The sequence below is a fragment of the Puma concolor genome, chromosome D1 (assembly GCF_028749965.1).
Source record: "Puma concolor isolate L17-30 chromosome D1, mPumCon1.1.hap2, whole genome shotgun sequence".
Lineage (NCBI taxonomy): Eukaryota > Metazoa > Chordata > Mammalia > Carnivora > Felidae > Puma > Puma concolor.
Window position 1 is genome coordinate 101,881,542 of NC_141676.1, and position 27,783 is coordinate 101,909,324.

The following is a 27,783-nucleotide window of genomic DNA, read 5'->3' on the forward strand; positions in this document are numbered from 1 at the left end:
TCAGTTCCCCAGAAAAGCAGCAGATGATCTAAGTATCCAATGTGCTTGTGATAAGGTAGGGGGAAAAAGGGATGCCTTTTTTCCCCTCCATTGGAATCCAAACTTTGATAAAGGAGACAGAAAGACATGAGCAAGTTTGAGTGAAATGTTTACATTTATATTGAAATATGCACTAAAACAGAATGAGTTCTACTAGTCAATGAAACTTCGCCAAAGCAGAGTCACAAACTTCTGTTGGGGAGGCCCAGTCAGCTAGCAGCAGTGATCCCCAAGCAGGAACACCAAGGAGAAGCGGGAGACCCACTCCAAAAAGCCTCCTTTCCAGAGACCCCAACTCACTTCTCCCACATGCACCCACACGGATTTCGGAGCGTGGACATGCTCCTCATTTTCATATATTTTTAGTTTCTTCTTCACTGCAATAAATATAAAATTGGCAATGCTCATACACCACAGCACAGACAGTATTTCAGGCTTTTAGCATACAACTGTAAACAGTGACTAGGTTAAAAAAAAGTTTAAAAAAAAAAGTTGTGTTTTGTTTTGTTTTGAACCAACAAGAGACAGAATTATTAAGAGCAGGGCATGAGCTACTCAAGATTTGTTGTGTCGGATTAAGGTTTTTCACAGAAGATTCAGGTTTAGACAGATGCCCCCAACAGTCCAAAAAGACCCAAAGTGGGAGCTACACCACTGCCCATGGCAGCCCAGAAGACGTAGGCAGCAAAACAACATGCCTCAGGTCAGTGTTGGCAGTACATCCTCCACCTGCCACATTCACAATGTGACCGCAGAATCTACAATGCCATCACCGGCTGCCGGCTAGGATATCGGGAATGGGCGGGCAAAGGAATTAAAATTTGCTGGGGGGAGGATCAGAACACCTCTGCTAGCTGTCTGGAAAGCTGGCCCCTTAATCACAATGACAACTAAGACATTTCACTTGGACAGTGCATTAAGTTTACATATACATGAAAAGTGAGCAAGAAATCCAAAGGGTAAGCATTAAGTTCTGTCATTGTAGCAAACAGGGATGTCAAAGAAAAACAGATGAACACTTCCTGCCTAAAGCAGTGCAAAGAAAGCTGGCAAGAAATGAAAGTGGACTCAGTATCTGCACATTAGCAACGGGGCAGACTTTTATTTAAAAGGCTAGTGGTTCAAATACTATTGCTCGAATAGCTCTGGTAGGTATAAAATGTAGTAACACCCGAGGTTTACACACATAAGCAAAGGAGCTGAAGACCAGCTCACAAAGGGATATTTGATTCTTAGTCAAGAGGGAAACTAAAAGCGCATGCTGCAGGAATCACCTAAGGGATTTGTTTGGACGACACTCCCGCCCTCTGACAAACGGAAAAAGACCTGAAGAAATGGTCTTTTTACAGACAAACTTCTGGCTTTATTAAATCTCCTCCTTAGAACAATGCCTAACAATGCCTACCTAAGAAAGAACCTGTCCTGAAAAACTCAAGAATCCGGGCTACTCAAAACAGAAGAGGGAACTTTAATGTGGGAAACGAGTCTAGTAAACATCACATGTACTTTCTGTCATTAGTGAAGACATGATACATTCAGAAATGTATTAAAAAAAAAAAAAAAAGACTAAAAATAAGACGGAAAAAATATTCCTAGAAAGAGGCTTCACAAGAAAACATCAGCCCAAGTTCTCTATCCTTCTCAATCACAAGTGGCTCCATGCTCAAATCGGCAACCCCCTCCAACTCACAAAAGCATTTGCCTTGCAAGCAGATCGAGCTTCAGCCTTAGTCACTGAACTTGAACGTTAAGCAGAATCTGTGCAGAGCACGTGTTAAAAGGTTACTCCAGTACCCACCTGGTCCAGTTTAAAGTATTTGTTTGTAGATCCAGTTTGTACATATTCCATAGGTATACCAAACAATAAACCATGTATCATCCCATTATTTTTTAAATGGCAGTTATTGTAGCTCAAGCAAACCAACAGGATTATAAAGAGCTCTCTTGGAAGAAATTTTCAGGTGAAAATACTCTAAGGAGAAAACCTGAAAGTTAAACAAACCTAGTTCTTTTTCACTAAAATGGTGGGATCAAGGCAGAAATGTCTGTTCTGAAAAGCAGCTCCGTTTGTTTGCCCATAAGGAAAGGCCAAATTTTTCTGGACTGATTATAATTTAAAAACTAAGCCAATAAAAAAATAAAATATACATCTTAAGATACTATAAAACTTGAAATAATGTCAAGGCTTATGGAATGGAAAACAGAGTTCTGATTTTTTTTTTCCAAAAAAGGAAACTGTAACATATTTTACAGGAAAAAAACAAACAAACAAACAGAACTCTGCACATGGATAGCATGACACAGACTCTATGCACAGAACACCTCACAAGGACGAGTTGCACATCAGTAACATCATGAGAGTGACTGACTGGGGACTTACACTTCCAGCAACAGAGCTCCTAGGTCGAAAATGTGTTAAAAGCTTGTAATGTCAACAAGGGCTCCCCCCTCCAAAAAAAAAAGAGGGGATGAGGGGAAATAGGGAGGAAAGGCTGCATGCATGGGTCTATTATAGACATGATATTCAGCAGCATAAAAATAATACCCTCCGCAGAGTCCCCCAAATGGGGCAAAACCTATCTTCCACTGCTAAACACGGGAAAGATTAACAGAGTGGAACAAATTCACTTGTAACCATAGCATCTCCCATATTTGAGTGACAAACACGTTCAATCTGATGCTGTAAGTTAAAAAAAAATGTGGCAAAAACATATGAGTAAAACAAACTAAAAACAAAAGGCTAAATTATGAACCTCAAAAACTGGAAAAAACATCTGTTTTAAAGCCAAGTAGGTGTGATCCTGATCATTAGTATATATGACATAATCCATAGAAAGAAAGGCCAAGAAAAAAATCTTCATTTTGTTCAGTACTTAGGCTTGATGTTGTCCTAGGAAAAACAGTGATAACTGAATGAAAATGTCACACATACAACTAAAAAGTCCCCTTCTGGTTTCAAACGAATTTAAACAACAATCTTCCTTGGCTAATTTTTCTCCTGTGTCAAACAAACCTTCTATGTACAGGACCAGTTTAAATCCCTCCTCCCTTCAAACACTAGATATGAACATCCAGGAACATTCTACAATGCAAAGTGCCTTAAGAAAGAGAAGGATTCTGTAGTGCCAGTGATATAACTGATCTGAGGAAGCTGGGTGCTATTAACACTGATGGGAGCCAGTCAGGCAATGGTGGTTTGTTTCTCCTCAGGTGTTTCCTCCAATAACTGCATGATCAGTTCATGCAGGGGTTTGCAGATCTTTGCGTAGCCCCCTCCCGTGAGATGCAGAAAATCAAACATGTCGTGGCAGGAGATGGCACCGTCCGAGTGCACGAAGCCCCCATCTGTATCCAGGAGCTGAACATTGGCAAGCTTCGGCAGGGAAACCTTGAGGAGTTGGTTCACCTTGGCATTCTTTTGCCTCAAAGGGTTGGGCTTCTCACCTCGAGGTAACAAACCCTGGGGCAAAGCAGAGAAGAACAGAAGATGAGAAGAGTCACTGGTTTTTCCCTTCTTATTTATCTGTGATTTCAGTTACTCCTAGAAGAACTGTTCCATTTGGCACCTTTTGACACTCTGAGTTCTCAAACACTGGACTAGACTGGTTCTGGTGGAAGTTCTCTGACCATTCCGTCTCAGTTTTTTCACAAGTTCCTCTTCCTCCTCCTGTCCCTTAACTGTTGGTAGTCTTCAGGTCAGGGTCTTGTCCTTGGCCCACTACGAACACTCTAGCTCAAAACCGAACTTAAGCATTCCTGAGGCACTCCCAACTTGACATGTCCGAAGGCAATTCATCATCGTCTCCCCACAATATGCTCCTACTACATCCTCTGTATCAACTGTCATTCTAACATCCCTGAGTCTCTCATTCCACATACCTTCCCTATTTATCATTAAATTACTTAGCTTTTGCCTTCTCAATATTTTCAATTTTTTTTTTCTCCATTCTGATTATACATGCTGCTATGGCTAGGAAAGTTACCACTATTCACTCAGTTAACGTAAAGTCTCCTGACTGGTCTTCCCTTCAATTCATTTTCCCTACAGTCATCAGAATAATCTAGCTCAAATACACATGTATTTATTAACGTTACATGGAACCCATACTACTGTACATGAGAAACAGAGATGGGACAAATGTGGTCTTAAAAAATCAAAGCCACTTCATGTTTGCTAGAATAAAACAGATGTTTTCTAAATTCAGTTTTAACTTATGTGAATCATCTAACTTTTAGATAAATCACATGTCTGTCCTCCCATGGTCCATGAAAGTCTAAGCTTATACCGCAAGAGCAAGGTTTTATCATCACAAACTAAGAATGTCCTTTTATAGAAATTGATCCTATTATAAAATTATTGTCAGACAACCTTTTATTGGTTTATAGCTAATGATACCACACAGCAAGTTTTTGTTATTTAGGCAAAAAATTTTCCACCCATTTCTCCTAAGAGGTATTATTTCACAAAAATAGATTTTCTGTGGGTATTCTACTAAAGGAAAAAAAAAAAAACCCGCTTCATGCTAAAGTAAGTACTTGTTCATGTCTGCTTTAATTTTTTTCACCAAATGTTGGCGCCGTGGTTACCAATTTACTGTGACTATACAGTTCCCTTGTTAAGCGCCTCAAAAATTTCACAGATGAAGTCAAGCCTAAACCCTAGTTTACAGAACTGTTAAAGTACAAGGCTTTGCGTCTGACAGTTAACAAAAAAAGAACTACCCTCAATGCTCACAATGAGCCAAATCTGGCTGAGATATGAGCAACCAAGAAGGAAGGCCAGTGAACAGCAAATACATACTTTGTTCTGTCATTCGAAGAATATCATGGCAGTCAAAGCCGTAAGAAATGATTAAACCTTAAGAACAGGGACCATACCTATTGGGATTTTCAAGCCAGGATGAGAAAAGCAGCTTATGTATTTGCATAGCATTTTCCTTAATATGAGAGTATCAGAGGTATGCCACGTGATTTTTTTCCCCCTGTAATAATTAATAATTGCTACAATACTGGGGCACCTAGGCGGCTCAGTTGGTTAAGTGTCTGACTCTTGATTCTGGCTCAGGTCACAATCTCACGATTCAGGAGTTTGAGGCCCAAGTCGGGCTCTGCGCTGACAGTGTGGAGCCTGCTTGGGATTCTTTCTCTTTCTTTTTCTCTCTTTCAAAATAAATAAATAAAAATTAAAAAAAATTTTTTTTTAACTGCCAAAACATTATGTTAGAAGAAACAAAAAAGAAAAATATGCTCCCAATCTCTTCACCATGTGACAACTATAGCAGATCATGGAACAACAAGTTTGAAGTGCACGAGTCCACTTATTCACAAATTTTTTCTGATAGAGTATAGTACTGGAAATGTATTTTCTCTTAGGGTTTTCTTAGTAACATTTTCTTTTCACTAGCTTTCTTGTAAGCATACAGTATGTAATACACATAACATATGAATACGTGTTAAATGACTGCTTATCAGCAAGGCTTCTGATCAACAGACTGTTAGTAGTTAAGTTTTGAAGGAATCCAAAGTTACATGCGGATTTTGAACCGTATGGGGGTCAATGCTCCTAGCCCCCATGTTGTTCAAGGGTAAACCGTATTTTAAGTAACTCTAAATATAATGCACATATGGTTTAGCATTTGGAATTTTCACTTAAATACATCATAAATCCAATCTCCACACAGTTCTCTCAACTGTCACAGGATTAGTGCTATTACATTCAATGGCTTACTCAATTATGGGCCCATTCAGTTATTCAGAGTATGGCCAATGTTTTAGTGTTGTAGACAACACCAGCGTACATCCAATTTAAAAGTCTGGCTGCAACAAAGACTTTTTATTTATGGAGAATTCATTCAGCAACACTCACGCAACTAATACATCTTGAGCAACTATTATGTAGCAGCCCGTGTACTTCAGAGGTGGACTCTTTAACCACAATGCAATCCTTTCTGGACTAGAGCAAGGATATAAAAAAGAATGTGATAAAAAAATAAAATAAGACATGGCTCCCCAGCACCAGGAAGATAAAATCTACACTCTTATCTAGCCATACAAATCACTACATGACCTGGCTGTGGCCTCTTTCCTCTCACCAACCCAGCCTTAAACTTTAATCGAAGACAGCCCAAAATTTTTGAAGCACCCTCCTTCACTCACCCAACAAACACACACCTAGGTATATATGCCTTCCATCCTTTTTCCCCCGACCTGTAATGCCTTTTCTTTCCTTTCCCCATTTGTCTGGAGACGAATGAATTCTTTAAAACTAAAGTCAGATTTCAGCTTTTGTGTCTAGAATACATCTGTTCTCCCCTTAGCATACAGTGTACCAATTCTCTCTTCATATTGCTACGTCCATCTACCACTAGACCAGACTGACAGCTCCCTGACAGGAACAAGGTCTTATTTATTTTTGTAGGCTCAAGACCCAGAACAGTGCCTTGTACATAGTGATCTTCACGTTTGTTGGATAAATATCTTAACATCATCTCATTAAAAAACTGAATACCTATCAGATTCCATAAAAACATACATTTTTAGTTTTGCTATTTTTTTTTTTTATTTATATATGAAATTTATTGTCAAAGTTTTGCTATTTTTAGTGTTGCTAAGAGTATCTACAGGTAAACTTTTGCACTGAAATAGACAGCTGTTTATCTCTGAGACCACGAAGATTTAATGCTTTTAATCTCCACAAAGTGTAGCACTTTCTGATAGGGTAAGACTATAAAGTACCCATCTTCTTGCTAACAGAATCGCTGATGTTTTAGAGACGTCAGAGATTTTAATAAATACACCACATTTAACATATAAAGGAATGGAACAACACACCTAAACTAATCCAAACCCAAGTCTAACAAAAACAGATTTAGGACTAGGACTAGTTTCATATGCAATTTTAAACACTATCAGAATGTTGCTACCTGAGGCAACAAAGACGATTTCCACATCTAAACGAGGATGAGCAGGTAAGAGATGACCCCCACAGCTGGTCTGGGAAATGATGAAACTGGTAAGACAATGGGACATATCAAAGAAGAGCCCCCTCAGGACTATCATAAACTGCTTCCACCTAAACAATCTCTATTTCACGAGTGATCATATATCTAAAAACATTCCTCACCTGACTTAATGACATCAAAGACTCTACCCACCAAAGAGACTACATACCAATACAATGATCTTGGCCTGTGGCTGCCTTGTGTTGATAAGTTGTACAATGGCCTCGATTCCACCTGCTACTTCTTCTGCGGTATTTTCATGGTTGTTTGTTCCTACCCACACAACGATGACCTATAATTAAGGGGGAAAAAAGGGGGGAGGAGGGCAGGGATAAATAGCCAGGAATAAAGGAATGTTTAGATAAAAACCTAATATTTTGATAAAAATATTTATCAATATGTAGATAAAAATCTTATTTCAAAAATCAAAGGAAGGAAAGATGAACTTGTCAAATGGTAGTGGAGAACTTCAACTGAGCAGCCACCCTCAAATACTGATTTAAGGCCTCATATATCTCAGGATAAATTCCAAGCAGATCAATTCTGAAGCAGTACAACTGTACTAAGAAGAAATGAGAGAATTCTTTCATCATTGTGGAGTTGAGAGCTAACCTCTTAAAATCCAGAAACTATACAAAAAAAGATAACAAATTCAACTGTATAAAAACTCTGCATGTCTTAAAAAAATACTAAAATAAAGTGAAATCTAAGAAAGTCAGGGGAAAATATCTGTAACTCCTACCATACTAGAAGTATCCTCCAGAAAAAAAAAACAAAAGTACCTAAGGGAGTGTAACTGGTAGTAGAAGTAAATACACAGTTGTACTCAAGGAAAAAGAGTTGCTGGGCTGGAAGCTGGATGCAGTTTCAAGTTTTTCCTCTTTATTTAAAAAAAAAAAAAAGCTCAGGTCATGATCTCATCGTTCATGGGTTCAAGCTCCAGGTCGGGCTCTGTGCTGACACTTCAGAGCCTGGAGCCTGGAGCTTGCTTCAGATTCTGTGTCTCCCTCTCTCTCTAACCCACCCCTGCTTGTGCTCTGTCCTCTCTCTCTTTCTCAAAAATAAATATTAAAAAAAACAAAAATTTACAAAGTGGCTATCACCTAGAGACATATATTTTACTATATGACCCAACGTAACTTTCCACCCTGTCACAAAAGACAGGAACATGGAGGAGTTTTTCTATTAGAAAGGCAAAAAGTAAAATATTTTCAACAAAGGCAACTGTCCTCAGTTTTGAGTATTTTTTCTTTGTTTAGGACTGAAAAAAATTATATGCAGTGTGCCAACTCAGGACATTTATAATGTGTTAAGTTACTGGGAACATGTTTATGGTGAACATTTGTTCACATGTGCTTCAGATTTTCTTCAGAAAAACTTGGGAGGCCTCGATTACACATGTAATGTATTTACATGGATAAACCAGATCCAAAATTCCTTCCTGAAGTGAATGGTGGCACTGCGGCCTTGGCCCCCTTCTGGGAAGTCTCCCACACACACTGCTTTCAGGTCTACAGGAAAGCATTAAATCCCTTCCTACTGCTGAAAAAGGGCATTATTAACAATTACCAATATAACCTAAGCAAGCAACGCCCCAATTTCTTAGTAGGCATTTGGCACATTCTTAAACAATGACAATATTATTTATCTAAATGGGCACAAAGCAAAGACAATAGCAAAATAATGCTTTAAAAAAAAAGTAATTTGTTTTTACTAGCAGTTTCAATTTAACTCATCTTGGGAAAAGACCCAAGATTAAAAGATAGTCTAAAAATTAAGTTTCACTTCACCTTAGGTTTAATGTTCTCCAGTTCTCCATTCTTGAGTCTCCACAAAACATGTCTGGTTGTATCTCCCCCAATTCCAAAATTCAGTGCATGAAGTGGGGAAAAAAGCTCTCGCCATATCTAAAAAGAGAAAAACTGGCTTTATTTCAACTGAGTGGGAAATAAAATCCCTCAACTACAATGTGTCGCGAGGTACCTAAAAGAACAATTTCCCTCTTGTGTGTTCAAATGTTATGTGTTCAAACTTGTGTTCGCAGGGCACCGCATCACTCACTTCTCGGGCAGCCTGCCACCTTGGCCAGAGAACTGAGTCCCAGTGCCACCCGGTGCCCTTTAGGAGGTACCAGCATTATGACCAAGGTGCCAGCTCAGTTAGCTCTCCCTTCCCTTTACTCAAGTATCTAAAGGAACAGGGTGAAGTAGAAATACGGGAGGAAGAAATTTAGAGTGCTGGAGCCAGAAGGAAATTAAGCTATCTTTTCCTTTCAACTGCCCTTGGAAGAGTGAAAACCTTAAAAAAAAAGATGTGGAACAGCTCCCCACAAAAACACAACAAAATAAGGAAATGGTAAAACAAAAATCTTAACAACTGAGAATCACAACCAGGACAAATATAAATAAAAAAATAAATAAAAAATAAATAAAATAAAATAATAAAATAAAATAAAATAAAATAAAATAATAAAATAAAATAAAATAAAATAAAATAAAATAAAATAAAATAAAATAAAATAAAATAGAGAAGGTTCTCGGAAGCCAAGGCAAAAACGAGAGCGGAGTTACAAACAATGCTAAATTTTGTCTCCTCACGCTTGGTGGCACAAAGAATCCCATTATGTAGGACTGACCTCCCTCATACTCCGAATTGGAGCTTTTCTAAACTGTCACGAAGAAGCCTTTCAGGTTCGGCTCAGAATGAAAGTTTGCTAGCAATGAACAGATTTACCTTCGTAGCCAAGATGCACCCTTGCCACGTCGGCCTTACCTCGTACTGCTGCATTAACTGCACCATGGAGTCCCCCACAAACAGCACATCAGGTTCCTTGTCTTTACAGTCCAGGACAAATCTGTTGTGCTGGTTCAACAAAGAGAGAAATTAGAAACTGGCATCTTCTCTGTGAGATGTCTTTGCCTAGACAAAACAGTTGTCCATCAAGTTACTGTGTTGTTAAACATTCTATTTAGCCTGTCTGTGATTAACTAACTACTGGAACTTTCTTCCCACCCTTACCACACTGATTATTCTAATATGCTCAAGAAAACTGCAATTCTACTCAAGCCAGACTAAAAAAAATACATTTAACATGTTGTTTATAAGTTTATCTTTTCCTCAAACTTAAAATTAAAAAAAAAAAATATTTAAAGAGAGATGACAGACAGATACAGCATGAACAGGGGAGGGGCAGAGAGAGAGGGAGACACAGAATCCAAAGCAGGCTCCAGTCCCTGAGCTGACAGCACAGAGCCTGACACGGGGCTTGAACTCAAGAACCATGCGCCAAAGTGGGACACTTAACCGACTGAGCCACCCTGGCGCCCCGCCTCAAACTTTTTAAGACAGTTTCAAATATACAGAAAAGCCACAGTACAATAAACACCTGTACATCCTCCACCTCTATTTGACAATAACATTTTTACTTTATCTGTTTGTTTGCTGAACCATCTGAAGGTAAGCTGCAAATGCTGTGATTCTTCACCTTTAAACATTTCAGCACGAGTAAGGAAAGTCTCCTATAAATCCACAAAAGTATTATCACCTCTAAGCAAATGAACAATAATCCCGTAACATCTAATATTCAGTCCATACTCAATCCTTCCAATTGTTCCAAGACTTGGATAAAGTATTACATCTCTTTTATTGAACTAGGACCCAATCAAGAATCATGTGTTTTATTGGGATTTTTTTTTAAGGGGGGTGGGGAGAGAATGTTAAACAGCCTCCACACTCAACACAAGAGCCTGACACAGGGCTCAGCCCCACAACCATGAGCTCATGACCTGAGCCGAAATCGACAGTTAGATCTTAACCGACTGAGCCACCTAGAAGACCCTATTTGCATGTTTGTAATGTGCCCTTTGAAAATGTCTGTTAACCTCCAAATATGAGACAATGGCAAAGTGGGACTCAAGCCTTTCTCAGTCTGATCCAAGCCTGTAAGTAGTGGTGACTGTGGACCTAGTCTACTTCTCTCTGTTGCCAAGGCACAAGACACTTTTATTTATTTATTTTTAATTAAAAAAAAATTTTTTTTAACGTTTATTTTTGAGAGACAGAGCGTGAGCAGGAGAGGGACAGAGAGAGAGGGAGACACAGAATCCAAAGCGGGTTCCAGGATGTGAGCTATCAGCACAGAGCCCGACAGGGGACTCGAATCCATGAACTGTGAAATTGTGACCTGAGTTAAGGTCAGATGCTTAACCGACTAAGCCACCCAGGTGCCCCTGACAAGACACTTTTAAAATGGATTTTACTCATTGATGCTAAAGGACATAGTCTAAGTTTCTATATTCATCCCCAAAACAAATTTACATGATGCTTTAGGCAACAGAAAGGTCTGAATGCTGCCCCTTTTTTTTCAAGCTCTACGTTCAACATGCTTCCCTTAGTAATTAAGGTACAGTTATGTTGAAGTATTTCTGCTAATATCAGAACAGACAACAATGCAGTGAATCAGAGATACTCATCTGCTCTGGGTGAAAATACAAAAATACTTCTGGAAATAATTTTAACAATTTATTAAAGAGTTGCTCCTTAGGTTGATAGGATTTGAGACCGATTTTCCTTTTTTTGCATCCACGTCTTTGTACACAATTTTGGGGGGGCACCCAGGGGCTCAGTTGGTTTAGCGTCTGACTTCAGGTCATGATCTCGAGGTTCACAAGTTTGAGCCCTACATGGTGCTCTCTGCTGTCAGCACGGAGCCCACTTGGGGTCCTCTGTTCCCCTGTCTCTCTGCCCCTCCCCCGCTTGTGTGCACTCTCATTCTCTCAAAAATAAACATTTTAAAAAATTAAAAAAGCTTTTTAAATTACTGTTGTTTCAATATTTTTTAGTTAAAAAAAAATTTTTTTTAAATGTTTGAGACAGAGAGACAGAGCATGAGCAGGGGAGGGGCAGAGATGGAGACCCAGAATCTGAAGCAGGCTCCAGGCTCTGAGCTGTCAGCACAGAGCCCGACGTGGAGATCAAACCCACGACTATGACATCACAACCTAGCTGAAATCGGACGCTTAACCAACTGAGCCAACCAGGCACCCCTCAGCAAGTCGTTTTAAACTGAAGGGATAAGATGGGCAAGAATAAAACTTCAGCTGGTGAGCAGGTACACTTCCACAACACATCACCTCTCTACTGAGGTACTACAGTACTAACTACCTCTCAATACCAATAAAATAGTTCATGCTTCTAGAAGGTCATGGAATTTAAGCTCTGTTGTTCTAAAGGTTCCGGTACTCTATATTTTCTTTTTAAGTATAAAAGTAGCTACAGTAAGTTTGGAAAAATAGAAAGATCAAAACACTTCGAATTCTATCATCTTAACCCATAACTATTACTGTTTCGGGGTATTTTATTCTTGCTACTAAGAAAAATTATTTTATTTATTTTTTAAAATAGGCTCCACACCCAATATGGGGCTCGAACCCACGACTCCAGGATCAAGAGTCACACGCCCCACTGACTGAGCCAGCTAGGCACCCCTCTTCTTGCCATTTTCCACGTGCCTCTAACACCTCTTTTTTTTTTTTAAGTTTTGTATGTATTATGTATACCTCCTTCTGGCACAATAGCTTTGGAGACAGAACAGGATATGTTCAAATTCTACTTGTCTACTTTCTAGCCCAAAAAGCAATATAACCTGACACTTGTTTTCCACATATGCTCATCTGCTGGTAACTTTTTTTTTTTTTTAATTAAAAAATAAAAAAGCCTCCATGCTCAATATGGGCCTCAAACTCATGACCCTGAGATCAAGAGTCTCACGTTTTACTGACTGAACCAGCCAGGCATCCCACACCTGTTGTAGAGGTATGGAGAGGAAAGTTTTAGGGAAGAGAGCCAGCTTTTGGCTGACACCCAGTAGGTACTCCATCAACAGTGGCCACTGTAACTGCAGTTAACACTGCACTAGAAGCATTTTTCTATGTAGCTATGTGAGTTTCATAACCATAATTTTTAACAGCCACATAACATCCTACTGAACAAATCCACTGACACACCCATTTTTTAAAGTTTTCCTACTGATAGACTTGCCAGTAGTGTCCTATTTCCTGTGATGAGGAAATTTACACATACTCAATTTTGTACATGTTGGGAATTCCTAGGTGAAAGGAGATGAGCACGTTTGTGGATCCCAGATATATTTCCAGGTTGTTAACAAAAAGGGCTGTATCTGTACTGACTCTAGCACTTCATCAGAACTAATTTTATCATCTTGCACCAACATTGGATATTAGTATTTCTCCCTCCCTCTCCCTCCTTTCTCTTCTCATTATTTTAATCTGTACTTTTTGGGAACAAAAAGTGAAACACTTCCTGTCATGTATTGAGATACTTATCTAGTGGTACTTTGAGGATATTTTTGCTGATAATATAAGAAAAAATATCAATGTTTCTTCTGCATTACTTACTACAAATATTTTCCTCAGTCTGCTCCTGAGCCTTTTTCTGGTTAACATGTTTTGATACAATTTGTATTAAATTTGTCTACAGTCAAGTCTTTCAGTATCACCCTTAAATAAATCTTATTATGAAAAATATCAAACATCCACAAAAGCTGAGAAAATAATATAACAAGCCTCCATGTATTCATCACCAGCTACAGCAATCATCACATGGCCACTATTATTTCAGTCATCCCCTAAACTACTGACTCCTACCCTCAGATTATTTTAAGCAAACTCAGTATACAGCATTCTATATTTATTCTATTTATATTTAGTATACCATTTATATTACTAGTATAAATATTTCATTACATAACCCTTTTTTTTAAAGTTTATTCAAGTCATCTCTACACCCAGCATGGGGCTCGAACTCACGATCCCAAGATCAAGAGTCGCATACTCTTCCAACTGAGCCCGCCAGGACCCCCTAGTGTCACTATGCAACTCTTAAAAAAGTTTTTTTGGGGGGGGTGATGCCTGGATTGCTCTGCCAGAAGCCTGCTTAAGATTCTTCCTCCCTCTGCCTCTCTCCCGCTCATGCATGCACACTCTCTCTCAAATAAAATGGAACAAAAAAAAAAAAGTTTTTTGAGAGAGCGTGTACACAAGCAGGGAGGGGAGGGCAATGAGGAGGGAGGATTTAAGCAGGATCCACTCTCAGTGCAGGGCTTGATCTGTTGAACCATGAGATCATGACCTGAGCCAAAATCAAAGAGTCAGACACTCAACCAACAAAGCCACTAAGGTGCCCCCGAGTTTTAAAAAATAACCTCAATACCAATACTACTCTCCCAAATTAACAGCAGTGTCTTTAATATCAACAAATAACCAGTGTTCAAATTCAAGTCATAAAAAAATTTTAGTTTTTTTAAAAGTCAGGATCCAACTTGTCTCTTAAATCTTTTAATCTACAGGTTTCCCACTCCCCCTGCTACTACCTCCCAAATTTACTTTTATTTTTTAACTTTTTTAATGTTTGTTTATTTTTGAGACAGGGAGGGGGGGAACAGGGAGAGAGGAAGGGGGAGAGAGAGAGAGAGAGACAGACAGACAGACAGAGAGACAGACACAGAATCTCAAGCAGGCTCCAGGCTCCAAGCTGTCAGCACAGAGCCTGATGCAGGGCTTGAACTCATGAACTGTGACATCATGACCTGAGCCAAAGTCGGATGCTTAACCAACTCAGCCGCCCAGGCGCCCAAATTTATTTTTTAAATATTTTAAGAAATATGATCATTTGATCTATAACATCTCCCATAGTCTGGATTTTATTGACTGTATTCCTGGGAACATGTTCATCTGTTCCAGGTATTTCCTGATATGTGGTACACTAGTTTGGCAATACCTCACAGGAAGTACTGGGTATCACATCAATACTTGTTTTAATCATGATTTTTTTTTTTTTTTAGAAAGAGTGTGAAAGCACGTGCAGGCAGGGGAGGTGGCAGGGGGAGGTGGGGAGAGAATGAGAAAAAGAGGATCTTAAGCAGGTTCCACACTCAGTGCAGAGCCCAGCATGTAGCTCAATCTCACGACCCTTAGATCATGACCTGGGCCAAAATCAAGAGTCAGACACTTAACCAACTGAGCCACCCAGGTGCCCCTTGTTTTTTTTTTTTCTTTTAATGTTTTGCTTTGAAACAATTTTAGATCTACAGAAGAGTTGCAAAGATAGTACAATATCCACTCAGCTTCTTCCAATGTTAACATCTTACCTAAGTATGGTACACTGGTCAGAACTAAGAGATTAACATTGGTAAATGGTATCAGCCAGAATAGTTTTACTCAGGGGCACCTGGCTGTCTCAGTCAGTAGAGTACCTGACTCTCCATCTCGGGGTTATGAGTTTGAGCCCTGCACTGGGTATAGAGATTACCTAAAAAAAAAAAAGTTTACTCAGATTTCACCAATTTTTCCACTAATGTCCTTTTTCTGTTCCCAGGACCAATTCAGGATATCACATGGCATTTACTATATAGGTCTTCTTGGTGTCTTCCAAGATGGGACACCTTCTGGTCTTCCCATGTATTTCATGTCCTTGGCCTGTTTAGTATCAGGTGTTTTATAGAATGTCCCTCAATCAAGGTCTGATATTTTCTCATGAATAGAAGGCGATGGGTTATTCTGGAAGACTACCACAGAGGTGATGAGCCCTTGTATCGTATCAGAAGGGAGTACACAATATCAACACGACTTATTAACTGGTGATGTTAACATTAATCATTTGGTTAAGGTGGTGGTTGCCAGATTTCTCCACTATACATTTATTATTTTTCCTTTCCATACTGTATTTGTGAGAAACAAGACATTAATCCGGCTCTTCAATGAGGAAATTGAGCTCTACCTTCTGGAGGGAGGGGATATCAAAAAATATGCAGTCAAATGTTAAAAACACCAAAGTAATTTCCAGGGAGATACTTCTGAAGCTAGGCAAATACACTGTTTCCCCTGGAAGTTGTACCTACTAGTATTCATTGATGGACCTTCCCTGTAGTAATTACTACTGCGGTTGTAATGAGATATATCTTTTCCCTTTCTCCTTCCCTCTTTATTTATAAAACATTTTATTTAAAAAAATTTAAGTTTATTTATTTATTTGAGAGAGACACAGAGCACAAGCACAGGAGGGGCAGAGAGAGAGGGAGAGAGAGAATCCCAAGCAGGCTCTGCACTGCCAGCACAAAGCCTGACATAGGGCTCGAACTCAGAAACCATGAGATCATGACCTCAGCTGAAACCAAGAGTCGGACACTTAACCGACTGAGCCACCAAGGCGCCCCTAAAAGATTTTATTTTTAAGTAACCTCTATACTCAACTTGGGGCTCAAACTCTTCAACAGTCACATGCTCTATTGGATGAGCCAGCCAGGAGCCCCCACGTTTATGAACTCAAGTTATTTTCTAAGGAAGATGTGTCCCTTATTTCCTATTTATCTAATCACTTATTTATGGCAAAATGGACTCATACGTATTTTATCCTTGAGTTACAAACCAATAACACTATGTTGCTCAAGTTGTCCAACTTTGCACTGAACGCTCTTTCAGGTGGCCTCAAGTGGTCAAAGTGACTATATCATTAAAACAGACCAGTATAGGGCGCCTGGATGGCTCAGTCGGCTAAGCGTCCGACTTTGGCTCAGGTCATGATCTAGAGGTTCGTGGGTTTGAGCCCTGTGTCGGACTCTGTGCTCAGAGCCTGAAGCCTGCTTTGGATTGTGTGTCTTCCTCTCTCTCTGCCTCTACCCCACTCACACTGTCTCTCTCTCAAAAATAAATAAACATTAAAAAAATTTAAAAAACAAACAAAACAGACCAGTATCACAGGTCTTCCATGAGACATGCTGAGGACATGTCACTGCAGTGATATTCTTGCCACACATCTTTTTCCCCCCCTCCTTTTCTGAATACTTGCTTTCTTGCACTACAAGACACTCCTGGTTCATCTTTCATTTTCTTTGCTCTGGCTGTAGAAGCAATCATTTCTCCAAGGAGCTCTGGCTCCTTTCATTGGAGAATTAGAAACCAAGATCTGGGTGTGTGTCTGTGTGTGTATATTACATACATATATATTTCTTTAAGTCTATTTATTTTGAGAGAGAGAGAGAGAGAGAGAGAGAGAGAGAGAGAGAGAGAGAGAAAAGGAAGGAGGGAGAGAGGGAGACAGGGAGAGGGAAAGAATCCCAAGCAGGCTCTGAGCTGTCAGCACACAGCCCGACACAGGGCTTGATCCTACAAACCATGAGATCATGACCTGAACCAAAACTCAGAGTCAGACACTTAAACCGACTGAGCCACCCAGGCACCCCTGGGGATATATTTTAATATTTAGTAAAGTCATCCTTCTATACTATGTAAGCTTTTTTTAAAGTTTATTAGTTTGAGACAGTGTCCCTAGTTACTACCTTTAATAAAGTTATAAATAACCTAAAAATACCTGAATGGTATTTTCATATATAGCAATGAAATACTACTTAAAGAAAGGAAAAACTACAGCTCCACTTTTAACATGCATGATATACTGTAGAAAAATACATTAAAAAACATAAAAAGCTTAAAAATATGCAAAAATTCTATACACATATAATTAGAAATTTTATATATACACCATGTAAACGCATGAAAAAACCCCACCAAATTTAGGATACTGGTTTGGGGATGGGAGGTGGGAAAAAGATAAAAAAATGATCACTGAGGGGTATACAAAGAACATCAACTCTATTAGCAATATTTTATTTTTTTAGGGTGACTGATAAACACACAGCCGGTCATAATACTGTTTTTAAATTTTTTTTTTTTCTTTTTCAACGTTTTTATTTATTTTTGGGACAGAGAGAGACAGAGCATGAACGGGGGAGGGGCAGAGAGAGAGGGAGACACAGAATCGGAAACAGGCTCCAGGCTCCGAGCCATCAGCCCAGAGCCTGACGCGGGGCTCGAACTCACGGACCGCGAGATCGTGACCTGGCTGAAGTCGGACGCTTAACCGACTGCGCCACCCAGGCGCCCCCATAATACTGTTTTTAAAGACACAAACGAACTAGAAAAATTAAGAAAGAATAACCAAGCAATTGATCTATGTAAGAACAGTTGAAAAATACTAACTACCAATCAAAATAAACTGGTTGACAGACTGATTTTTATGTCTAGGAAGACAAAAACATAAGAATACTATATAATAATCAAGAGTGTAAAAAGAATCATTAAATACTAAAATGTAAAACTTTGGGTACTTGAAATCATAATAGAACTTGTTATTTCAAAGAGGAAATATGGCTGCAAACCAGTAAGTGAAGATTAAATCTAGTTAAGGCTAAGTGGTGACAGTCTATTAGAAGTTAAGAATATGAAGATACAGTGCTAAAAAACAATGAAGGAGCACCTGGGTGGCTCAGTTGGTTGAGTGTCTGACTTTGGCTCAGGTCGTGACCTCAGGTTCGTGGGCCTGAGCCCCATGTGGGGCTTTGCACTCGTAGTGTCTGTCTCCTTCTCTCTGACACTCCCCTGCTCACATGCTTGCACACACACACTCTCTCTCAAAAATAAATAAACATTAAAAAACAATGGAAAACATCAAGAAGACTCAGGAGTCAGCCTGATAGGATTCCCACTTGCTTTACCTGGGACAATGTGAGCTTCAAAACTGCACTGAAAAGAAGACCCAAGAGTCCATTCCATAATACATTCGGTTTAGGCCAACAATCTTAACCAACCAAGTGATCAAAGTCAGCATCACCAATGAAACAAACGAACGTCATGTACCTTCCATGTGATGCACCAAGGACACCACTTCACTGATAACCCTGCCAAAGATGCAAAACCTGAATCTTAATTATGAGGAAAATGACAAATCCAAATTGAGGGATGCTCCACAAAATAAATGGCTGATGTTCCAAACTGTCAATGTCATGAAAAACGCAGGCTGAGAAATATTTCAGATTAAAGGAGAATAGAGAGGACAACTGAATACAATGTGTGATCCCAGACTGAGAAGAAAACCGACATAGAAACAGTGAGACAAATGGAGAAATGTGAATATGGTGTAATACCAATATCACATTTCCTGACTTTAATAACTATATGTAGTTACGTAAGAAAATGTCCTTATTCTTAGAAAATACACTGAAATATTTAGGGGAGAACAGGCACGAAGACTGCAACATCTTCCCACACGGTTCAGAAGACACCGTACGTTGGTGTATACACATACAAATACAAATACAGACAGAACAGTTAGGCAGATGTGGCAAAATGATAACTGGCAGGTCCGGATGAAGGATATAAGAAATTCTTTCTAAAATTTTTGTGGTATTTGTATAATTTTGAAATTAGTTCAAAATAAAAAAAAAGCTTAAAAGAAAAGAATGCTGTGGAGACACCACTATCTTTCAAAATCAACAGAAAGCAGTTACTATGCTTTCAAAATACTCCTCTGTACCAACATCAGACTGGTGATTACATAGGACATTAGCATCAAATCAGATATTCGTTTAAAATAAGAATCCTTGGGGCACCCAGCGCTTTCAAAATACTCCTCCGTTCCAACATCAGACTGGTGACTACGTATGACATTAGCATAACATCAGATTTTCGTTTAAAATAATAATTCTTGGGGCACCTGGGTAGCTCAGTAGGTTAAGCATCCAACGTCAGCTTAGGTCATGATCTCACGGTTCCTGGATTCAAGCCCCACGTCGGGCTCTGTGCTGACAGATCAGAGCCTGGAACCTGCTTCATACTCTGTATCCCTCTCTCTCTGTGCCTCCCCCGTTCGCACACTGTCTCTCTCAAAAATAAATAAACATTAAAAAATTTTTTTAAATAATAATTCTTGAACACCTGGATGGCTCAGTCAGTTAAGCATCTGACTTAGACTCAGGTCATGATTTCACAGTTCATGGGTTTGAGCTCACCGTCAGTGCAAAGCTCGCTTTGGATCCTCTGCCCTCTTCTTTCTCTGCCCCTTCTCAACTTGTGCTCACACATGCGTGCGCACACACTCGCTTGCTCCCTCCCTCCCTCAGGTCATGATCTCATGGCTAGTGAGTTCAAGCCCCACAAAGGGCTCTGTGCTGGCAGCTTGGAGCCTGGAGCCTGCTTTGGATTCTGTGTCTCCCTCTTTCTCTGTTCTTTTCCCGCTCATGCTCTGACTCTCTCTCAAAAATAAACATTTTTTTAAAAAATTAAAAATAAATAAATAAACATTAAAAAAATTTTTTTACATAATAATTCTCGGGGCGCCTGGGTGACTCAGTCAGTTAAGTGTCTGACTTCAGCTCCGGTCATGATCTCATGGTTCAAGAGTTCTAACCCAACATCTGGCTCTGTGCTGACAGCTCAGAGCCTGGAGCCTGCTTCACATTCTGTGTCGCCCTCTTCTATTCCCCTCCTCCCACTTGAACTCTGTCTCTCTCTCAAAATTAAATAAATCTTTAAAAATTTTTAAATAATTCTTACTGACCATAAAAAATGCCCCTTTGCTGCTTTGGTCAAAAGACTTGGAAAAACTGAAAAGACTCATCTTGGGTGAATACATACGCACTTCCTTTTACCTGAGACATCCATCTGTCATCTCCTTGGATATCTTCTGCTGCATGTGGAATAGCTGCTGGGTTTGAGTCTCCTTGGCTCATTCTACACCTGAGGGGGAAAATGTCTGTGTCATGTTTCATTCATTAACAGGAGTGTTTATTTGTTACCACTTAAATATTACATGTCAGGTTTGAAATAATAATTTAAGTCTCACTGTGGTTTTGCCGAAAACAACTGGAGATTATTTTCAGCAGAGAGGAATTCAAGGACACGACTGCTTAAGTCCCATAAATATCTAGCATCATTAAACTTCTAGACAGGTTTGAATATCATTGAGGAACAGTGCATTAAGTGCATTACATAGAAAAAAATCTGCTGCAAGTATACACTTTACATCTACATTAATTTTTCATGATTACATGTTAATGTAAGTACCAAATGACACAAGGAATTAGACACTTAAGAGTTCAATGAAACCTGCATTAGAACCTTTTAGGCTGCTCAAGTTAGACACCTGAGAATTACTACAGCCATGATTAGAATCCACTACTAAACATCACAGGTAACTACTACAGATGGTGACAAAACTAGTCATAGGATTTGGTAGTGGTTTTTGACAATGTTTACAAGGTTTTTTATGTTTGTCAGGTCTCCACTAGGAAAATGTTATTAATGACTAACCCAAATACGGCATCTGATAGTGGAAAAGAAGCAATGAGTGAAATTTAGGAAAACTAGAAGTGCTAATCTTTCTAGAAAGACAAAAACACCCGACTGTTTTCAATCAACTCTAAAGTATACATACTAGAGACATCAGGCTCCAGAAATCACTTGGCGCATGCAAAGGATGTGAAAGAAAAAACTGGGGTTTTGTAGCTTACAGAAAAGGGGGCCATTCTCTTTTTCTTTCCCTTGCCATCATCAAATACAGCTAAGCTTTCTCTGAAAGAAGATGGAGATATATTCATTCAGTAAGTACTTACTCAGTAAACACACATGCTGGATTGCCAAAGCAGCAATTTTTGAGAATTAGAAAGTAACAAACCTCTAAACATAAAAACATACCTTCATTCATGAAAAATACATTACAGAAGCAAACCAATTTTTTAGCACTATGCAAATAAATTAGCTCCACTCTAAATAACACTAGGTCTAAAAAAATTAGGCTCAGGGTTAAGCCCATATCTAATTGAAAATGTAAAATACCATCCACACCCTGTGTACAGATGTTCCTCAACTTACAATGGGATTATAACTGGATAAATCCATTGTAAGTTGAAAATATCCTAAGTCACAAATGCATTTGATACACCTAACCTACCAAGTACCACAACCTAGCATACCTGAAAGGTGCTCAAAACACTTACACTGGCCTACAGTTGGGCAATATCATGTAACACAAAACCTATTTTACAACAGAGTGCTGAATATCTCATGTAACTTATTGAATACTATACTGAATGTGACGAACAGAATGGCTGCATAGGTACAGAATGGTTGTTAGTGTATGGGATGTTGACCCTCGGGGTCATGGGGCTGACTGGGAGCTTTGGATCACTGCCACTGCCCAGTCACTGCCCAGCAGCATAAGAGGATCTTACTTACTGCATATCGCTAGCACGGGGAAAGATCAAACTTCAAAACTGGAAGTACAGTTCTACTGAATGCATACCGCATTCACACCATTGTAAAGTCAAAAATCCTAAATAGAGTCATTATTGTATCAGGGACCATCTGTATGTACTTCTTTACTAAAATTTGCAACTATCAGAAAACAGCTATCTATGAAAAATTATATATGCCATGTTTTATATATACCACCTCCAACCCTTGCAAAATGAGATTTATGAGTAGGTAATTTAGGTAATTTGTGCAGGGAGCAAATGAAATTAGGTTTGCTTGACCCCAATAATGTCACATCTGGCCCACTAATCACAAACCAGTTCATGCTGACTCCCTAAAGAGGGCCTTATATCTATCTAACGATTTCACCCAAAAAACAGAATACTTGGAGCTAAAAACATCAATGTAAAATACAAGAATTAGATAGAACTGCCAGATGAATTTGTAAAGCTCCAGTCAGATTATGGTATCTGTTTGAGGTTTCATTGTCCAAGATAAAGTATGGAAAAATTAAAAGATGCACAAAAGAAAAAGAAAAAATGACTAAGGGGGTTAAAACAAATAGTCACATAGAAACATTTAATGGGGGCGGGTTGCTTTTGTTTTTAAGCTAATAAAACATTCTATACCTTCTATACAAAAGTGTTTTTGGGTCTAAATTCAAGTCTAGATTGAACTTTGGCTACACAGGTTAAAATCTGACATGGTGCTTAACAGTAGTTTTAATTTTAAAAATACCTTTCCTGGGGTGCCTGCTTAAGTGTCCGACTTCGGCTCAGGTCATGATCTCACAGTTCGTGAGTTTGAGCCCCGCATCGGGCTCTGTGCTGACAGCACAGAGCCTGGAGCCCACTTTGAGTTCTGTCTCTCCCTCTCTCTCTGCCCCTCCCCCGGCCCTGCTCACACTCTCTCTCTCTCAAAAATAAATAAACATTAAAAAAATTTTTTTTAAAAACAACAACAAACTTTTCTCCCCTGCTGATCAAACAGCTCTACTGGCCTTTAGACAGATAAGGTGCAATCAAGTTTTTGCATCTTATGGATTTCAAAATTACATATATAATGTAAAGTACCACAACAAACAGCTTCATTTTCCACTAATCCAAAAAAACTATTTCCTAAGTTTTTAAATAGATCTTTAAAAACCCAACTATTTCATTAGTTTGTGCTCATTTACTTTCCCACCTGGAGAGACACTTAATATGTTAGGTATTTTGTGAGACAAAAGTTAACAGACACAGAATTAACTGAGAGACCACTACTAAAACGGAGAAAAATAATCTGTCCTACTTTCACTATATGATTATATAACTGAAACTATTGTTCCTGGGATTGCTTAAAGAACAAGGGTGACAAGCTGCTAATACAGGGTGACCACTTAAAAGACAAAATGAAGGCACTTCAACTTCATTTCAGTTCTTGGGATACCATGTTCAGATCTTGAAAAGCTTCACGAATTTTGACAAACTGGCGGGTGTCTAGAGGAAAGGCGCCAAGACGGTGAGAAATTTAAAAGCGTGTCATATTAGAAATAGTTGAAAGGAATAGCTATGTTTATAACGTGTAGAAAAACTCAATCGGGAAGAGGAAAGCACAGGACACACATAACTATCAAAGTATTTGAAGATTCCGAGGAGGTATTAAGCTTAATTTGTATGTCCCCAAATAGGAACACAGGGCCAGTGGATAGACTGTACAGTTAGACAAATTTCTAAAAAATATGATACAAAATGACATGGCCTGCCTCTAAGTAGACTCCTCCAATAAAGATTCAAAGAGAGGCAAGCTGAGCACCTAACAAAAAAAGCATAAAGTGAATTAAAGCATATGAGTAAAGATTGGTCCAGATTCATGGGGCCCAAACATTTTTAATATTTTAGAATCTTTTTGAAATGTGCCCTGACATATGTACATTTATAAATTAAACGTGAGTGGTTAATCTGTATATGAAATATTAATAGTCTATTTTCCCCCTTTCTACATAAAAAAATAAATGTAAAAAGAAGTTCTAAATTGTTTCCTGTATTCCAATGGATCATCTTCTGCAATCCTCAGGAGTGCACGTACTCTACATTCAAGACCAATGGTTTATTTAAGATATAAAACCTTTCGGTGACTCAGTCGATTGAGCAACCGACTTTGGCTCAGGGCATGATTTCACGGTTTTTGAGTTCAAGCCCCGTGTCGGGCTCTGTACTGACAGCTCAGGGCCTGATGCCTGCTTCAGATTCTGTGTCTCCCTCTCTCTCTGCCCCTCTCCCTCTCATGCTCTTTCTCTGTCTCAGAAATAAAAAAACATTAAAAAAATTTTTTAAATGTTACAAAATCTTTCTAGATTTGATTTAATTTACTAACATGGATTTTCAGAATTCCTCCAACAGGTAAACAACTGATGATGAAGAACTTACTATTTGCAACTCACTGTGCTAGGAGCTTTGTTATTTAAATAAAACTGAAGCTCAGTGAGATTTCAGGAACCTGCTCCACGGCAGGGAGAGCTGGGATTGGAACTCAGGGTGACGTACCTCCAAAGCCTATTTATTATTCTTGAGCAAAGGACTTTTGGCTCTATATAGAAAAGATATGATAAATTCTCATTTACTAATTCAACTCACTTATATACCCTATTACTACTACCCAAATTTAGTGGCATCCTGATACTGTAAGCAAAATACTTTCATCTTGGTCCTCAATTTCTTCTTGGGCAAAATGAAGAAACAGAGACAGAAACTGAAGGGGGTAAAATGTCACTTATCTGAGGCTACCAGGCAGGCAGACCTGAGAGAAGACTGCAAAATATTCCCAATTAGCAGTCTTTTTTTCCCCCCTTTAACTATGAATACAAGGTCATCCTTCCTACTCTACAAGGGCAAAGTATCTGAGCAAAAAAATTGTTTCTTTGTGCTTTCACTCGGATTTTGAATTGTTTTGCAAAATCAAATTCTCACAGTGCAGAGTAGCTTTCCGTTTTATTGATGCCTATGGCTTAATAACCTCTTTAAAGAGCAGGTGAAGAAAAACTGAGCCAAAACCCCATGCAATCTCCTTTTTAAGAACCAGGTTGGAAATGTATAATCTAGGGGACTATGCATTTAGAAGATTTAAATAATTTGGGAGTCTGATAAAATAAGGTGTTGTTTTCTTTATAAGAGAAATGAAGAATGAATCAGGAACTATTCAGAACAGCCTATGGTAGGACACAAAAATTGAATGATTTTCGGTTTCCTGCCTCAGGTAGAGCAATACTGTAACACAGCAGTATTCAGAATGGGACGCTGTACTCAGTAACCCAACAAAAAAAGTACCAACAGGGAGGGGGATCTGACTCCCATCTCACCTTCCTGATTAATAATAATCCCACTGGGGGGAATTATAAGTCACTAACTTCTAATCAGAAACAGCAGGTTCAGTTAGAAAAACAAAGCAGAATGGAGATAATGATCCCAAGAATGAAAGTTTTGTTAATTCAGACTCTATTCTGAATCTCTGATAGTCCATTAAAATGAGCTCTTTGGAAAAATGAAGAGTAAGCACAGCATTTCCGTTTTCTCTTCTTTCTACCTTAACTTGGACTATGACAGTGAACAGAATTTCCAGGTACAATACTTCTACCGGTACGTAGTGTAGCACGTTTAATCAGAAAGCAGTTCCAACAACAAAGAAATATAAATTCTCTAGCTGAGCTGGATCTTTAGTTTAACCAAGAAAGACAGGGAGGAGAAAAGTTGCACTAAGAATTAAAAGATTTAGAATGTTTCCACTCTGACCTCAGACTCTTCATTTTGTTTCAGAGGGAATTAGCAGGGTTATTCTGAAAGGGAAGGAAAGCCTCATCCGGAATACCCTGCCTCAGTGGGCAGGTGGGTGGGTCCCAGGGTTCCAGCACATCCATAATTTATTATCAAATGCCCGCCCAAGCCAACAAATTAAAGCACAATGATTTCCTCCTCCTCCCCTGCTCCCCCACAAGGAGGCAACCTTTCCATCAGAACAATGTGCCCAGGACAAGCTAAAGACAAGCGTTTGGGAGGCCAAGGCATATGCAAATGCTCAGGAGAGACAATCCTCTGGACTTCCTCTTCCTCCACACCTTTATCTCCCCCAATTTAAAGCTGTGCAAAATGAAATCCTAGAGCGGGTGCAGATGGTCCTCCCTTTCTCTGCGGACACGCTCTTAAAAAGAGACCAAAGCTTCAAGTGTTGCTTTTCTTAAGGTTTGTACATAAATCAAGAAAGGCAACGCTGGCCTGAGAGCCACCGAAAACAGAACAGTGAGTCACCGTGCAACGGGTACATCACAAACCTGGCCAGAGGTCCTGGTCGGGTAAATGGACACGGATGGACCAAGTAAAAAGCACCTGAGAAAATCTGTCCACTGGCATTTTAAGCAGCTGGTTGACCTTGGGCTGGGCCTCCTCTCTAAAACGAGGTGGGCTACATAGCCTTTGGAGTCCTGACAGCCTGCGGGTTTCTGAATACATTGGAGACAACCGAGAAGTTTGAAAAGAGTTGAAATTTTTCAACAAAAGGGAGAGGAAAAAGTGCTCGGTCAACATGCAACCGAGTAACGGGTCTGGGCCCGCGTTAAAGGCCTCTCCGACAGGAGGAAAGGGAAGGGAGGGTCTGAGGTTCGAACGCGGGGATGGAGGGAAGAGGCCAACAGCTGAGGCCTGAGGCAGCAGAGTTGCTACAAATGGGGCTTGCGGCGGTTCCCCTCCGGCCCCAGAGAACTGAGGTGCCGGGAGGCCTGCGCCAGGCAGGGGGTGGGCCAGGGAGGGGCGGCCGCCCCGCCACCTTGTCCCCCCGCCCCATCCCGGGAAAGGCGGGTGGAGACGGCGGCCAGCGGCCTAGCCGAGTCGGCACATTTGGGGGTGGGGTGAGGGCGGGAGGCCCTCAGGGGGGCGGCGAGCGGTCCGAGGGTAGCGCGGGCGAGTAGGGTAGCCACGCCGAGCCGGAGAGAAGGCGCGCGCGCGCGCGAGGCCCCCCGAGGGGCGGCGGGGGAGGTAGTGGCGCGGGGGGGAGGGGCCCAGAGTGGGGGAGGGGAGGTCGCGAGCCTCTCACAATAACACATCGCCGGCCCTTCCGACCCCCGCCTCTAGGCCACCGGTTCCCCGCGACCCTGGCTGCACTCACTCAGGCAGAGGGTCCGTGCGGGCCCCAAGCGGCTGCGGCGTCGGCGGGTGGCGCGTCTGTCGCTCGCTCAGTCCCGGCGGCCCCGCTCCGGCGCGTCCCTCCTCGGGCCCCAGCACCAGCAGCAGCGCCCCCACTTCCGGTTCCCCTGCCACTCAAGCAAATGGATTCCGGAAGTCCCGCCTCAGCCTGCGCGGGCCCGGCGTGGCTCCCTGGTCCTCGCTTTCACTCCCTGCGGGCGTTCGCTGCTGGCGCCCAGGTGTCCTGCCACACCCCGCGAGGTTCCCCGCAGTGTTTTCCGTCCTGCCGTCTTTTTGCTCGTAGTCTGCACGAGGTGGGCCTGTATCTTTCGTCCAGCTGCATCCCTCCATCCTGCGTTAACGTAGCCTCGGAGTGGAGATGGCATTCGGGACAATGTGGCGTGACCTCACACTGACGCCATTCCTTTCCCACCCTGCCAGCCTGGCTTCTTTCTCCACCCCGTGGAATAAACCAGATTGTTGCAAGTG

The 27,783-nt window shown here is 40.3% G+C and overlaps 1 protein-coding gene across 2 annotated transcripts; it reads right to left on the reverse strand.

The window, feature by feature from the left end:
• Nucleotides 1-135: 135 nt before the first annotated feature.
• On the reverse strand, nucleotides 136-27,432 carry PAFAH1B2 (platelet activating factor acetylhydrolase 1b catalytic subunit 2). 2 transcript variants are annotated; one of them, XM_025927884.2, is made up of 6 exons: nucleotides 27,278-27,432; nucleotides 20,542-20,629; nucleotides 9,813-9,902; nucleotides 8,831-8,947; nucleotides 7,210-7,332; nucleotides 136-3,499 (listed from the first exon to the last, which is right to left on the reverse strand). In XM_025927884.2, exons 2-6 carry the CDS (start codon nucleotides 20,620-20,622, stop codon nucleotides 3,221-3,223), a joined length of 690 nt encoding a protein of 229 aa, XP_025783669.1. In that variant the 5' UTR covers nucleotides 20,623-20,629; nucleotides 27,278-27,432; the 3' UTR covers nucleotides 136-3,220. The 2 variants fall into 2 exon arrangements, with proteins under 2 accessions (XP_025783669.1, XP_025783670.1); XM_025927885.2 differs by lacking the exon at nucleotides 27,278-27,432 and having other exon boundaries at nucleotides 20,532-20,570.
• Between the last annotated feature and the right edge of the window lie 351 nt (nucleotides 27,433-27,783).

Coding starts and splice junctions, on each gene's coding strand:
- PAFAH1B2 (XM_025927884.2), bottom strand. CDS start 20,622: ATGAGCCAAGGAGACTCAAACCCAGCAGCTATTCCACATGCAGCAGAA. Junction 9,903..20,541: donor ATGACAGATGGATGTCTCAG/GTAAAAGGAAGT, acceptor TTGTTGAACCAG/CACAACAGATTTGTCCTGGA. Junction 3,500..7,209: donor AGGCCAAGATCATTGTATTG/GTATGTAGTCTC, acceptor GCTTTGCCCCAG/GGTTTGTTACCTCGAGGTGA.